This window comes from Phocoena sinus, chromosome 20 (genome assembly GCF_008692025.1).
Source record: "Phocoena sinus isolate mPhoSin1 chromosome 20, mPhoSin1.pri, whole genome shotgun sequence".
Lineage (NCBI taxonomy): Eukaryota > Metazoa > Chordata > Mammalia > Artiodactyla > Phocoenidae > Phocoena > Phocoena sinus.
In genome coordinates this window covers 53487787-53502707 of record NC_045782.1, presented here as the reverse complement: position 1 = coordinate 53502707, position 14921 = coordinate 53487787, and the positions used below count along the sequence as shown (strand labels likewise).

The following is a 14921-nucleotide window of genomic DNA, read 5'->3' as shown; positions in this document are numbered from 1 at the left end:
CTGGGGATTACACTAACACGACACAAACGAGCGGCTCTGCGGCTCCCAAGGGGAAGGGGGCACCTCTGCCATGGCTTCTCCCTTCTGAGGAGCTTCCACAGCATCGGCTGGGGCCACACGGGGCTGTGGGGTTCCACTCGGGTCTCCAGGGCCAGGTGGGCCAGCTAGACCCCAGCTATTTCGACTCAGATCTCTCGCCTTCTCAACGCAAAAGAATCTGGTGAAAATGAGACGAGATGAGACGGTGAAGGTGCTCTGCGCCAGAAGGGCGCGAGGACAGGACCCCAGAAGACCTGGCGTGGCTGTCAGGAACCGGGAGGAGGGTTAGGTCACCTGTCGACAGTAACCCGGGACTCCTCGGGGCTGTGGGTCTCCCCAGGCAGGGGAGGGCAGTGGGGGAGGCCCCACCTTGTTGGCAACATCAACACTGCTTTTCAGGCTCTAACACAAGAGTGCCCGGCTGGCCGGCTTCCTAGATGGGTTTTGCTTTCCAGATAGGCCTCCCAGCACACTTCTGGCTAACCACCCCTACAGTGTCTGTGGCTGCGTGAGCCACGCAGGAGCTTCGCTTTCATCAAGGCATCCATGGCTGATGGCTCCAGGCCGTTGGCGTGGGGGGGGGGGGGGGGGGGGCGTGTCAAGGTTGCAGGAAAAAAAGGACTTCCAGGCACAAGAGGGGGGCGTGGGGAGGGGAGGGGAGGGGAGGGGTGGGGTGTGTACAGTGGTGGGGGGAGAGGGTGGCCCTAGGGATGTGAGGGGGATGCACAGGGCCAGTGTAGGGGTCTGGGGGGAGAGGGGAGGGAGAGGAGAGTGGGAGTTTGCATGAAGTGTGTAGGAGGGTGTAGCGTGTGGCGGAGGGAGAGGTGGGGTCTGGGGGATCTAGGGGTGCAGGGGTGGGAGGGGTAGGCAGATGTGGGGTCTATAGGAGCCTGGGAGGCAGGTGTGCGTGTATTCATCCCAAAGAGGGTGAGGGAGTCCATGAAGAGCCTGGAAATGGGGTAAAAGAGGAAGTGGACAGACGACCCCCCCGCCTTTTCCCCAAGGTCTTTTCAACCATCTCTAATTCAAGGCCACAGGGCAGAAGAGGTACAAACCTCACGCACATCACCACATGCTCCGGACCCAAACTAGACGGAGGATAGAAATCAGGCAGAGGGCTCAAGGAGGCTGAGTACCTGGTCTTCTCACTTACTGCTCCCTCTGAGTCAGGAGGGGGGAAGCAGGGGACCCAGAAGCACGGGCGCAGCAAGCTGGAGGGGACAAGGGGAGGCAAGGGGGCAGAGCCAACGTCATCCCAACCTGAAGCTGTGGCCGGCGGCATGAGCGAGTCTGCAGCCCGGCTGGGCGGAAGGGGCTGGTTTCAAAGCTCACTAAGAGAGTCCCCCAGAACCCCCAGAACCGAACCGAGGCAACTCACCTGTCCACTAGAGAATACGAACACAAGAGCTGCCCCAGCCGCCGTCATCCCCCAGGTGAAGAAGGTCCCCAGCAAGGCCTGGGACACAGGGCTGTGGCCTTGGAGCATGCTGGATACAGCTGTGTGCAGAGGAGCACAAGAGGGTCAGCACCCGCGGCCCCTCCACCCGAGCTGGCCCACGTTTGGGCTGCTGGTGCGCACCCTTCCGCCATCCATCCCGCAGTGACCTCAATGACCCGGCGCAGGTCGGGCGGCTTCATCCAGCTTCTCCCCGGTACTGGAAATCATCTAACTCCCAAAGGAGGGACATGCGGACGCATAGGGAGATGCCAGAGGAGTAGACGCCACGACAGAAGGGACGACATTGGGAAATAGTTCCAAAGAGAAGAAGCGCAAAGAATGTGAATTATTTAGCCTGGAGGAAGGGCGCGTGGGAGGGTCTGGCGACTGCAGCCTTCCAGCACATTCTGCCTTTTCTACCTGGCCTTGCCTATCGTCCATCAGCGGTTCTGTCTCCTCCAAACACAGGTGACTAGCTCCGATTCCCTATTGAAGTTCTTCCACCTACATCCTGATCACACTTTCAATAGCTCCCCGGGGCGGTTCCCACGGCGGTTCCCAAGGCCTGCAAAGGGTACACGCCATAGACTGACCTGCAACTAGCCCAATAACTGTTCGACTACTGCACCCTGCGTGGGCATCGTATTCCAACTCAACCCAATTATTCCCAGAACCTCTGACAAGCCCCAGATGGTCCTACTCCAAGTCTCTCTTTATCCGGTTTCCTCCCAGCATGCCTTCCTCCACACCCTCCAGCCATCAGACCCACTGAATCCTCTGTTGCCCACCTAACACTGAATTCAATTCCACGCTTCCCTGATTCCTCTCCACTCCCGTCCGAGGACACACCTTTGGTGTTTTCTTTGTGTGGGCTTGCCTCCTTCATCTTTTATATCATTCGTTGCTTAAAAACAGGGATGATGTTTTTTCACACTTGACACCCCTGTAAAATAGGGCTTTCTGACACCCCAAAACTATGTGTTGAATTGAAAAGGGCCAGCTTAACTTGAATAAGACACTCAGCAAGAACAAGGAAACAGAGACCCAAGGGGCATTTCCGCCAGTCCACTGAGCACGCCTGCTCCCAAAGCTGGGGAATCTCTAGATTTGACATGTTTTCAATTCTAGCTCTAAAATGACAGGGAATCAGACGCTCCCTGTGGAAAGTTACGAGGCGGAGAAACCTGTTGGTTGAAAAGCCCTGTGTTTTGGTACATAAACACTGGGGGTCAGGGCCTCATCTCAAAGGGCTCATTCAGCTCGCCCCCCGCTCCCGCCATCTTCCAGCAACCACAGGGCTGGACACGACCCCGCTGGGCTCAGCCCTGCCAGGCCCGAGTGGTCTGAGAGGAGCCAGAAGCCTGGGCTTGCAGATCAAAAGCTGAAGATTCTGCCTCTGACCCTGGAAGGAAACCAGGGCAGAGGGTGGAAGGGCCCTCTTATGCCACGAGGGTCAACAACACAGCAGGATTCAGACCTAGGAGGGCTGCGAGTCCAGGTGAACCCAGATAAGCCCAGGTGAGCCCAGCTGTGCCCAGGCTCAGCCGAGGTGCCAGGAATCCTTGGAGAGAAACAGAATCTCTGGATTCCGATTGGGTCCCCATAGTCTAAGTGGACTTCAGAATGATGACTGCACCAAATAAAGAAAAGCAAATATTAGAAAAAACCCACCTTTTTACATATGCCATCTAGTTAGGGTACCCTACAGACAATGGTTCACATTTGTCTTTAAACAGAGACATCCAGATCATTACACCAACCTTCTCCTTCTAGCTGCTCGCGGATAAAATTTCAAACAGCATTTACAAAGAAAGGCACACAGCTATCGTCTCCTCAGTACTTACCGTCCAAGACAGGTCATAACAAAAAAAACAACTTTGTTTTTCAGCGTTGAATGTGCCTTTTAATAACTACAGAAAAGAGGAAACCGTTTACATTCACCAACGGGCCAAAGTCAACATGGATTTTGTGAGCTGGCAAACGAGGGAGCTCGCGGGTGTTCTTGGGGGCTAGTGGGAGGGGAAAACACCCTTTCAAGACCCTATTCACACCCGAGCACCCTGAGATGTAAGAAAAAGGGACACAGAGGGAAGACCAAAGCCGCCATCCTTCCCATCCCTACAACAGCACATCTGTCAGCAACGCAAGCTCAGTGCCCCTTGGAGAAGCTTCCTCCATTTGCTGTTTTAAATCCTCACTACTCAAAGGGTGGTCCCAGAACCAGCAGCACTAGGCGCCCTTAGCAGCTAAGTTAGAAATGCAGAATCTCAGGCCCCACCCCAGACTTGATGAATCAGAACCTGCATTTGAGCGAGTCCCATGGGGGGCTCTTTACGCACGTCAAAGTGGAAAGCACAGGTCTAAAACTGGAACAACTTCTACAAGACCAAGAACTTAGAAAGTGAGTTCTCCTGCCCTAAGAGGGATCAGCAGGGCCACCGCCACAGAGACCCAAGAGAACAGAAAATTTTCTCCAGCAGGTAGACCAGGAGCGCCTTGGGAGCCGGGAAGGTCAGCCAGGGCACCTCAAAAGCCGCTTCTGCAATGGGGCTCAGACTTCCTCGTGAGCTGATACTAATACATAAACCTGGGCTGCTTTGCAGAAGGCAGGATCCGGCTTTAAAGATGCCAGCACCACGCCACACATAGCAGCACACGGCTCCTGGCTGATAGAGAATTTATTTATTTTCTCTCTCTTTTAAACCTGTCACCCTGCTTCCAAGAGTCAGCTTCAAGATGCCAATGAAAAAGTTGCAGAGGTGGAAAGAGCACTTCACGAAACCTACATACATGTCCTGACTTCGAGAGTGGAACTGAGCAAAATGATTCGGGTTTGGGCTGACGTGACTGCGGAGAATGTTCTCTAACACCTGGCTACTCAAAGTGTGGTCCGAGGACCGGCCGACCTGGGGGTTGATTAGAAATCACCCTGTCGGGCCTGCTGCAACTTAACCGGATTCCCAGCCAAATTCAAGGGGTCCCGCTGACCCCCAGAACCAGAAGGAGGGGCTTCGGAGCAGCTGGACTTGTAGCCACGGCCGTTCCCAGGGCTCCCGGGCCCCCCACACATGCCCACCGAGAAGCACTAAATGAAAAGGAGATCTTGGGGAACCACTGTCAAAGGAGGGCAGGCCAACAGCCTCCGGCTCGCCCTGGAGAGGGGCCGAGGTGGGGCTCCGGGCACCCCTCGCCCTCCTCTGCCACCTGCCAAGGCCGCCCCGCTTCTCCTCCGACCCCCTCCTCTCCCAGGGACACCCCCCTCCAAACTGCATGGGGCTGCCCTTCCGAGTCCCACGCTCTGGTCGCGCTGGCCCCAGCCCGCGGGCCTCCAGCCCCACCGAAGGCGCCGAAGGAGAGAAAAGCCGACTCACTTCGGTGCCCTCTCAAGCCCCCACTCCACTTCCATCAGCCCCGCAGCCGCTGGCTCCCCGGCTACACTCCGCGGTCACTTCCTGCTTCCCTCCCGGCACACGTGTCCCCCGGCCTTGAGGCCCCGCCCCCGCTGCTGCGACTGGCAGATCCGGCCGGGAGAAGAAATTCTCTGGTTCACAGCCTCTGCGGGCTCGGGAGCAGATCGGGGCGGGTGGAACAGCCCTGCAGAACCCTCTGCAATCTTCCAAGAAGCCCCAGACGCCCAAGGAAAGGACACCTTTCGCAACGTCCTTGATACCGTTTATGTTGCTACACTTTGGCAGTTGAGTCCAACGCCCTGGGTGAGCAACAGAGCAGGAAGCGTTTGGAGAGGGTGGGGAATGGAATCTCCCACCATCAGCATCCTTCTCTAGGTCAATGGCCCTCAAACTATAGCGTCCGGTGGAACCACCCAGAGAGATGTCAAAACACAGAATGCTGGCACCCTCAGAGCTTCTGGTTCTGGAAGCCTGGGTGGGGCCCGAGGTTTTCTGTTCTGAACTGGTTGTTGCTTTTGCTCTGGTCCCCTGGGACCCCTCTTTGAGAACTGCTGCTTTGCTCTCCAGGCCTTCTACAAAAAGACTGTAGGGTAAGATAGCTAGATTTAGTCAAAAATAAAGACAGGATGCCCAGTTAAGTTTGAATTTTAGATAAACAACAAATAGTTTTTTAGTGTAAGTATATCCTGGGCAGTATTGGGGACATACTTATGCTAAAAACATATTTCATATTTGTTGCTTATCCGAAATTCAAATGTAACGGGTGTCCTGTATTTTATCTGATGACCCTACCAGAGGGTAACCAGAAACACTGCCCGTAATCACAGTGGCCACAGACCAGAGGATCCAATAGGAGCAGACCACTTTTGTCCATAGTTGTGGGCACTGATGACTGCACCAGATCCATGCACTGGGCCAGGAAGGGAAGACGGCGTGGTGACAGTAGCTGGTTTCTGCCTTCAGGAGATTCCCAGACCAGGGAGAGAGCCAGGTCAGCTGTCTTAGTCAGCTAGTGCTACCGTAAGAAAATACCACAGACTGGGTGGCTTAAACAATAGACACCTGTTTTCTCACACTTCTGGAGGCTGCAAGTCCAAGGTCAGTCCAAGATCAAGGTGCAGATTCAGAGCCTGGTGAGGGTCTCTTCCTGGTTTGCAGATGGCTGCCTCTCACTGTGTCCTCACATGGCCTTTTCTTGGTGCACACACAGGAAGGAAGAGAGAGGGATCTCTCTCTCTCTCTCTCTTCTTATAACGCTTCCAATCCTATCAGATGAGAAGCCCACCCTTATGGCTTCATTTAACCTTCATTACCTCCTAAAAGCTCTATCTCCAAATGCAGTCCCATTGGGGGTTAGGGCTTCGGCATATGAATTTCATGAGTGGAGCCCTCGTGAATGGCATTGTTATCCTTATAAAACAGGCTCCAGAGAGCTCCCTTGCCCCATCTGCCATGTGAGGATACACAAGAAGTCTGTAAGCCAGATAAGGCCCTCACCCAACCACGCTGACACCCTCATCCCAGACTTCCAGCTTCCAGAACTGTGAGCAATAAATTTCTGTTGTATATAAGCTACCCAGTCTGTGGCATTTAGTTACAGCAGCACGAAAGGGACTAAGACACCCCATTTCACAGATAAGAAAACTGAGGCTCAGGAAAGCTCTGTATTGAGCCCAAGTTGACAGGGAGGTATGGAAAACCAAGCCCAGCTGACGCGAGAGATGGTGTTCTTCCTGCCTCAGACATTCAGGACTCACAGGATGGGACGGGACACCCTGATCAGCAAAACGTCTCTCTTCCCTTGAGCCATGCCAGTGCCCTAAAGCAGGGTGGCCAACCCCCAGGAGACAAATCCTGCCATTTCCCATCTTTCCCACTGAACCCCTTACACACACACACACACACACACACACACACACACCAACCCAAACATACAAATTGCCTCTGTCTTTCTTGCACTCACTGATGGTAAGAAGTGCCCAAGTGTTGCCCAAAAGAAAATGTTTCCTTAAAGCTAAGTACACTGGCTCTTACCTCCAGCCCATCCCCAGCCCATTCCCATTCTCTCCCTCCAAAGCAAACTGTGCCGTGCAGCCTCCATAAGCTGGGGTAGGAGAGAAGAGATGAGTGTGTAAGAACAAACTAATTAGCAGGGGCTCATTAAAAGGTGGTGGGGGACTTCCCTGGCAGCGCAGTGGTTAAGAATCTGCCTGCCAATGCTGGGGACAAGGGTTCGAGCCCTGGTCCGGGAAGACCCCACATGCCGCGGAGCAACTAAGCCCGTGTGCCACAACTGCTGAGCCTGCGCGCCTAGAGCCCATGAGCCACAACTACTGAAGCCTGTGCACCTAGAGCCCGTGCTCCGCAACAAGAGAAGCCACCGCAATGAGAAGCCTGCGCACCGCAACCAAGAGTAGCTCCCGCTCACGGCAGCTACAGAAAGCCCGCGCGCAGCAACAAAGACCCAACGCACACAAAAATAAATAAAATAAATTTATAAAAATAAATAAATAAATAAAATTTAAAATATAATAAAATGAATAAAAGGTGGCGGGTGCCGTGCAGGCAGAGAGGGCTGCCTCCCAAACGTCCAAAGGCCGTAGAACGAACTTGACAGTCAGCAAGGTATCCGCAGGGCAGTGGGATGGTGGCCCTTTCCAGAGGAATTGCTGTAGCTTGATCTGGTTAAGCAACCTGCCGGCAGCAAGCACCTCCCACTGGAGCATGGGGCGGGGTGGGGCGGGGCGGGGCGGGGCAGGGGGTGGAGGGAGACAGCTTCACAGGAAGTGTTGGGGGAGATGGAGAAGGGACGGGAGATGGACACAGGTGGTCCAGCCCAGTGAGTCCTCAATGTCTTCACTGTTGCTTCTCTTATTCTCTCCTCCTCCCCACCCCTTCCTCCTCCCTTCTCCTCCTTCTTCTCTCTCTCTGTCTCTCTGCCCCCCCCACCCCCGCTTTCCCTCCCCTCCCACCATCCCTCCCTCCTTTCCTCTCTGAAATCTTGTTTCTTTTAGGAGGTACTGCAGCAATTAAGCAAAGGCTTTGGAATCTGACAGCCCAGGAAGAAGCCCAGCTTGGCACGTGAGTTTCCTTGGACAAATTCCCCAACCCCTCTCAGCCGCAGTCTCGCCATCCTGGGTCTGGGAGTAATCACCCTGTGCTCTCTCTACAGGTGACTGGAACTGGAACAAAGCTCCTACCATCCAGCAGGGCACCCATCACGGCAGGCTGAAGGATCATTATCCCTCGACCCTCACTCCTTCCTTCGTTTATTCACTAATGCATTTATCCAGTGGATATGTCATGGGCCTCTGTTGGCTCTGCTGGGCCCTGGCACATGGAGATCAGCTACACACAGATAGCGTGACCTGGTCCAGCCTCTCTGGCCTCTCACTTCTTTCCCTTTCCTGAAGTCTGACCACTGACACATCACGAGGACCAAGATAAGCCTCTGAGCCTGGGGAGCCGGTTCCTTCCAAGTGTGGATGATAAACCCAGCTGAACTGGCGCTGATATGCTGAAGGGATTAAAGAAGTGAAAGTAATAGGCAGTTCAAAGAAGTGCTATTGAAATGTGGGGGGGGGGGGGGGGTTTTGTTCTTCTAGGAGATTTTCTAAGTATGCCCCACCCATATATCCAGAATTCATCCACTTTGCCCAAAATAACAGCTCTGACTCATCGTCCTGCCCTGATTCCCACTGTGCATCCCCGCCCCGCCCCCCGCCCCCAGTCTGTCCTCCAAACAGTAGCCAAAGTGATTTTTTAAAGACAGAAGTCCAACCACGTCAGTCTACTACTGCAAAGCCTCTGAGAGCTCCTCCTTGCCTCTGGAGTAAACTAGTGGGTAGAGGCCAGGGACGCTGCTAAACATCCATCACTACTCACAGCCTACACAACAAAGAATCATCTGACCCAAAATGTCAATAGTGCCAAGATTGAGAAGCCCTGGTGTAATCCCATAAAATAACTCTTCTTAGTATGAAGTGATGACAAAACTCACTCTTTAAAATGTAACACACCCTTCAAGAAGCATCCAGCCTCGTCAAAGCACTAGTTAGCATTTGATTCACCCTAAAAGGCAAGAAAGAAGAGAACCAACTGTCCAGCCAATCTTTATATTCCAATCACTGCAAAGATACACCTACAATCAAACCTCCTAGGTGCTCAATTCCCTCGACCCTCCTGGGTTTTGATTATTTAAGGTTCTGACGTCAGGATGCTATGACATCACAGGGCTTCCTAAATGGAAATGCCTGGAACGGCTCTGGCAGGTGGAACAGGTCTAACTGCCCTTAAGATTTGCTCTCCAATGTAACTGATAAACTGAGGAAGGGGAGATTCTGACCTGCCTTTTATCTAAGCACCATCCAAAGGAGCCAACAGTGACTTGATGCCAGTTTTCTGAGCCTCGTACAGGGAAGAGCTGCCCTCGAGGGCTTGAGGGGGAAACGGACGCAGCAAGCATGGCCCTTCTCACCTTTGTCCAACTGATTAATTCTGAACCTGCACCAGCTAGGTTGGAGGGAGGGTTTGGAAGTACAGGTTCTCTAAATGTCCATGGACAGATGAATGGATAAAGAAGATGTGGTACATATACAATGGAATATTACTCAGCCATAAAAAAGAATGAAACAATGCCATTTGCGGCAACGTGGATGGACCTAGAGATGATCACACTGAGTGCAGTAAGACAGAGAAAGACAAATACCATATGATGTCACTTACATGTGGAATCTAAAAAGTGAACTTATTTACAAAACAGAAATAGACTCACAGGCATAGAAAACAACCTTTTGGTTACCAAAGGGGAAAGCAGAGGGGAGGGATAAATGAGGAGTTTGGGATTAACATATACACACGGCTATCCATAAACTAGATAACCAACAAGGGCCTACTGTGTAGCACAGGGAACTCTACTCAATATCTTGTAATAACCTATAATGGAAAAGAATCTGAAAAAGGATGGATTTATTAGATATATGTATAACTGAATCACTTTGCTATACACCTGAAACTAACAACACTGTAAATCTACTATTCTTCAATTAAAAATAAATAAATAAAATTTTAAAAGACAGTAATATTTCAAACCACCCCCCCCAAAAAAAGAAAAAAAAGAAAAGTGCAGGTTCTACTGACTTTATATGAACCTATTATCGGGAGAGAAGTTTGCAGTAAGCTCAACCACCAGCTTAATTAAGATATGGAATTACGGGCTTCCCTGGTGGCGCAGTGGTTGAGAGTCCGCCTGCCGATGCAGGGGACGTGGGTTCGTGTCCCGGTCCGGGAAGATCCCACATGCCGTGGAGCGGCTGGGCCCGTGAGCCATGGCCGCTGAGCCTGTGCGTCCAGAGCCTGTGCTCCGCGACGGGAGAGGCCACAACAGTGAGACGCTCACGTACCGCAAAAAAAAAAAAAAAGATATGGAATTACTAGGTAAAAACCACCACTGATTAAATATGAAAAATCAACCCTGTCTCTGAGATGATCATTGGCATAAATCCACTTTCCATCTTTTCCACATTGGCTTCAAACAACTCTCCTGGCATCTCATAAGTAATTCTATGGAGTCCACTTTGCTCGGTTTTATTAAGGGGAATCACTGAACAAGTAAATTCTACTTCAAGCCTGTTCCTTTAGAGCCCTGTGGATCACACGAATAGCCTGTTGGTTCACTCACTCACTCAGCAAACGTTTGCTGAACACCTACTATGTGACAGGCATGTTTGAGGCACTGGATACACATCAGCAAAGGACAGAGACAACCTGTGCCCTCACGATGCTGCCAGTGCAGACGCCGCAGGCATTGCCTTGAGTGTGTTATAAATTAAGGCTTATGATGAAAGCTGTTATATGGTATTATTCAGCTGCTTCTTCCCTTTTCTTATTCTCCAGGAAAGAAACACCCATGCCTTCCACTGCTGGGCAATCTCCCCAGCCAGTGAGGAAAACTCAGCAGGAGAAAACCTCCTTCTTTTGGTGGATAGAGAGGCAACTGTCCCACACAGCCAAGCTTGGGGCCCTCACCTGCAAGGGGGCTGCTAGGAGCAGAGTGTCCCAGGTGGCGAGGACACCAGGGGACACGCCAGCATCAGCATTGCTGATACTTGCCGAAGAGGCCTCGGAAGAAAAGGAACCCAGTCTAAGATGGATTTTTTTTTTTTTTATTCTAAAGGAATATTCACTTTAATACCAAAATTTCTCATTTTTTTCTTCAAGGGGCACCTTAAAATGGCATGAACTTCAGAACCCACAAAACCTGATGTGCCCCAGGTGGAAGATTTGAAGATCTGAAGTGTTGGGAGATTTGAAGCTGGAAAACAGCTTTCTTCGGCAGGCAGAGCAGTGCCCCTGCCCATGCCCACGCCAAGATGTTCACATTCTAACCCCTGAAACCTGGGTGTGTTACTTGACCGGCAAAAGGGTCTTTGCTGACGTGACTGAGGATCTTGAGATAGGAAGATTATGCCAGATTTCCCGGGTGGGACCCTGTAATGACAAAGGTCCTTACAAAGGAAGAGAGGGAGGCAGCACGTCAGAGTGAGAGAAGGCAGAGGTCAGAGCAGAGCAGCCACAAGCCAAGGAATGCGGGCAGCCTCTAGAAACTGGAAAAGGCAAGGACCCCTTAGAAGCTCCGGAAGGAACAGGTGGCCTTGCACTTTGATGTTAGCCCTTCCCACATCCACAACAGTAATGATTTTTGTTGTCTGAAGCCACTAAGTTTGTGATGATTTGTTACAGCAACCGTAGGAAACGAATACACTTCTCTTGCCTGGAAGCATCTCATTTCACTGACACCTTTCCCCGGTGGAACTATGAACCACCAGGACCCTCATCCTTAGTCCACTCGGTAGGACCAACTACATAATTTTGGGGGCCTGGTGCAAAATGAAAATGGGAGGCCCCTTAATCAAAAGGCAGTGGGGGGAAAGGCCATTAAAAGTACTAAAATATAAAACCCTTTCCTTTTCTCTGCATCTGCTCACTGCAGACTCCATGGTCCCATCAAACTTTGCTTATAAAACACAAGTTCAGAGATAAAATTATTAGGAATCTCAGGACAGTGACAGCAGAGCTTTAACCCAGGCATGGAGCCTTTGGGGACGGCGGTGGGGGTGGGTGGGTGGAGTCAGGCCAGGGTTGGTTATTCAGCAAAAAAGTCCACAGAGAGATTGAGAACTAGGGTGTTGAAGATGCAGGGAAAGTACAGACAAGACCACAACTAGAGGCCAAAGTCATCAAAGCCAGCCCAGGGAGGGAAGCCGTAGACACCCCAGGAGATGGGAAATAGGGGCTGGACACCCCACAGAGGGAGCCTGTGATCTGGGAAGGAGATATTCCAATTCCTACTGGGAAGGAGAGATTAGGAAAGAAAATAAGCAGGAGCATCTCAGCAACCAGAAACCAGTGGACCAGTATCTGGGGTCTCCAAGTTTTCCACGGGCCTGTGAAATGGTTACGAACTGGGCTTCCCTGGTGGCGCAGTGGTTGGGAGTCCACCTGCCGATGCAGGGGACACAGGTTCGTGCCCTGGTCTGGGAAGATCCCACATGCCGCGGAGCGGCTGGGCCCATGAGCCGTGGCCGCTGAGCCTGCACGTCCGGAGCCTGTGCTCCGCAACGGGAGAGGCCACGACAGTGAGAGGCCCGCGTACCGAAAAAAAAAAAAAAAGGTTACGAACTGAAAAAAAGCATATTGGGTTTTGGTTCCCAAAAAACAAACGGTAGAAATTTAAATTAACAAGTGTTTAACGCAATGTCTATAAAACCTTGTTAATTGTTGACTTTGTATTCATAAAAATTTAATTACATTTGGAAAACAATCTGAGTCTTAGTGTTTCTCCCTTCAAGAGAATTCCTAAGTAGGCACAATGGTGGCCAAGAAATCACAACCAGTCATAAATTAAATAAGCTTCGAGACAAATCATCTCAAAAGCAAAATTATAAAAAAATCTTTCTGATTATTTTATGGGGGGGGAGTACTTAATGTGGAATGTGGGAGCATTTTAATATGCTTAGGGCGATATGGGTTGAGATCTCCAAAAGCAGGAGTCGTTTAGGGAGCTACAGAGATCTTAAGAGGCCCCAGGGAATGGGGAGGGAGGCTGGATTCCAAGAAGCTTTATTTCTCTCTCCGAGTGGGAGCAGAAACAGAACTCATTTCACATGGATTTGCTGTAGTTTGCAGACGGTTGGTGATAGGGACAAAGTAGGGCCAGGTGAACCTACCCGGAAGGGATGATTGTTTCCTACTGTCACCATCATCCCCAGGGAATGGGACCAGCAGGAAGGCAGGAAGCAAAGGAGGAAGGGAAGGATGGAGGGAGGGAGGGAGGGACAAAAATCACCTCTCTGTGCTCACGCGAACTATCTCAACCTAACAGGGAGGTTTCCTAATTCGGTTTCCATTCTTGGACTTCTCATGGGTGAACTGTGCACCCCCAAATTCACACGTTAGAGTCCTAACCCCCAGTTCCTCAGAATGTGACCTTATTCGTAGACAGAGTCTTCTCGGAGGTAATCCGGTTAAGGTGAAATCATTAGGATGGGCTCTAACCCAATAGAGCTGCTGTCCCTATAAAAAGGAAATGTGGACACAGAGACACACACCGAGGAAAGACAATATGAAGAGACACGGGGAGAAGGCAGCCATCCGCACACCTGGGAGAGAGCCTGGCCAGACCCTTTCCCACGGCCCTCAGGAGGGACCAAGCCTGCTGACACCTTGACTGGGGGCTGCTGGCCTCCGGAACTGTGAGACAGTAAATTTCTGTCGTTTCAGTCACGGTCTGTGGTATTTTGTTACAGCAGCCCTGGGAAACTAACACAGGGCTGAAGGTCACTGTAGGCCACACCATAAAATTTAGCGCCAGGAAGAACCTCCAAGAGCCTCTGGCCCCATCCCCTCGCTTCACAGATGGAACCCTGGACGCAGAGCTGGAACCCACACCTCCCACCAGCCCCATTTCTCCCATGTCTCACACATTTGTGAGTCCCTAATCCTCCCGGGCTGTCGGATCAGAGTCCTAGCTTTCTGGCTCAACCATGAAAATGATTACTGTAAGCAAGACTACAGGGAAATGGGTCAGAATACCAAAGCTCGGGCTTCCCTGGTGGCGCAGTGGTTGAGAATCCACCTGCCAATGCAGGGGACACGGGTTCAAGCCCTGGTCCGGGAAGATCCCACATGCTGCAGAGCAACTAAGCCCATGTGCCACAACTACTGATCCTGTGAGCCACAACTACTGAAGCCCACACGCCTAGAACCCATGCTCCACCACAAGAGAAGCCACTGCAATGAGAAGCCCACACACGGCAATGAAGAGTAGCCCTTGCTTGCCGCAACTAGAGAAAACCCACACGCAGCAACGAAGACTCAACGCAGCCAAAAAGAAAGAAAGAAAGAATACCAAATGTCATAAAAATGTTTCGAGTACTTTCCAGGAGGACCCACTAACAAACAACTGACATTCCCAATCCCCGTCTTAAACGATCCTGCAAGCAAGAGGTACGTATACTATAGTTATTTTCATGGTGAGACAGACTTCTACAACTATTTAAAAATACTATTTCACTGAGACTTCACACAGACTCACCCTAGCCTTTTACCCAAAGTTGTTGTAATTGGTGAGGTTTTACAGTCCTGCCACATATTCTGGAAACATCAGCCGGGACCGGCTACAGATAACAATACAGACAGAAAACCTTACACATAAGAGGCACTCAGAAAAAAAAATCATTTGTCTAATTAAACGGAATGATGGAGCCATGCAAACTGGCCTGGACCCTCTGTTTCCACTAATGGGGTTGATCCATCAGTGTGATTTCCCAGGAAGTCGCTTAATAAAATGATTTAAAATATAGGGAGGAGAAAAGATACTGATCACTCTAGTGCTCAACAAAAGAAGGAGAGTTCAATACATTACAGAACATAAAGGCAGTAGACTTTTAGGCAGTTAGTCAAAACGATAAACACTGTAGCAGCAGAGGAAATAATACATGATATGGTGCTTTGTGAAAGAAGCAATATACAAA

General features: G+C 51.1%; 1 protein-coding gene across 18 annotated transcripts in view; it reads right to left on the bottom strand.

Annotated features, from left to right (window-relative positions):
- Positions 1-14921, bottom strand: part of SLC39A11 (solute carrier family 39 member 11) — a 431349-nt gene that overhangs the window by 341557 nt on the left and 74871 nt on the right. For 4 of the 18 annotated variants that reach the window (XM_032617999.1, XM_032618007.1, XM_032617998.1 and 1 more), the window contains exons 1-2: positions 4849-4958; positions 1418-1536 (exon numbers count right to left, since the gene is read on the bottom strand). The exons of 8 other annotated variants lie outside the window; for them this stretch is intronic. In XM_032617999.1, coding sequence (XP_032473890.1) covers positions 1418-1525 — 108 coding nt within the window. In that variant the 5' untranslated portion in view covers positions 1526-1536; positions 4849-4958. Of the gene's footprint in view, positions 1-1417; positions 1537-4848; positions 4959-14921 lie in introns of those variants that run through there. 6 more of the 18 variants (XM_032618000.1, XM_032618004.1, XM_032618001.1 and 3 more) reach the window with 3 other exon arrangements.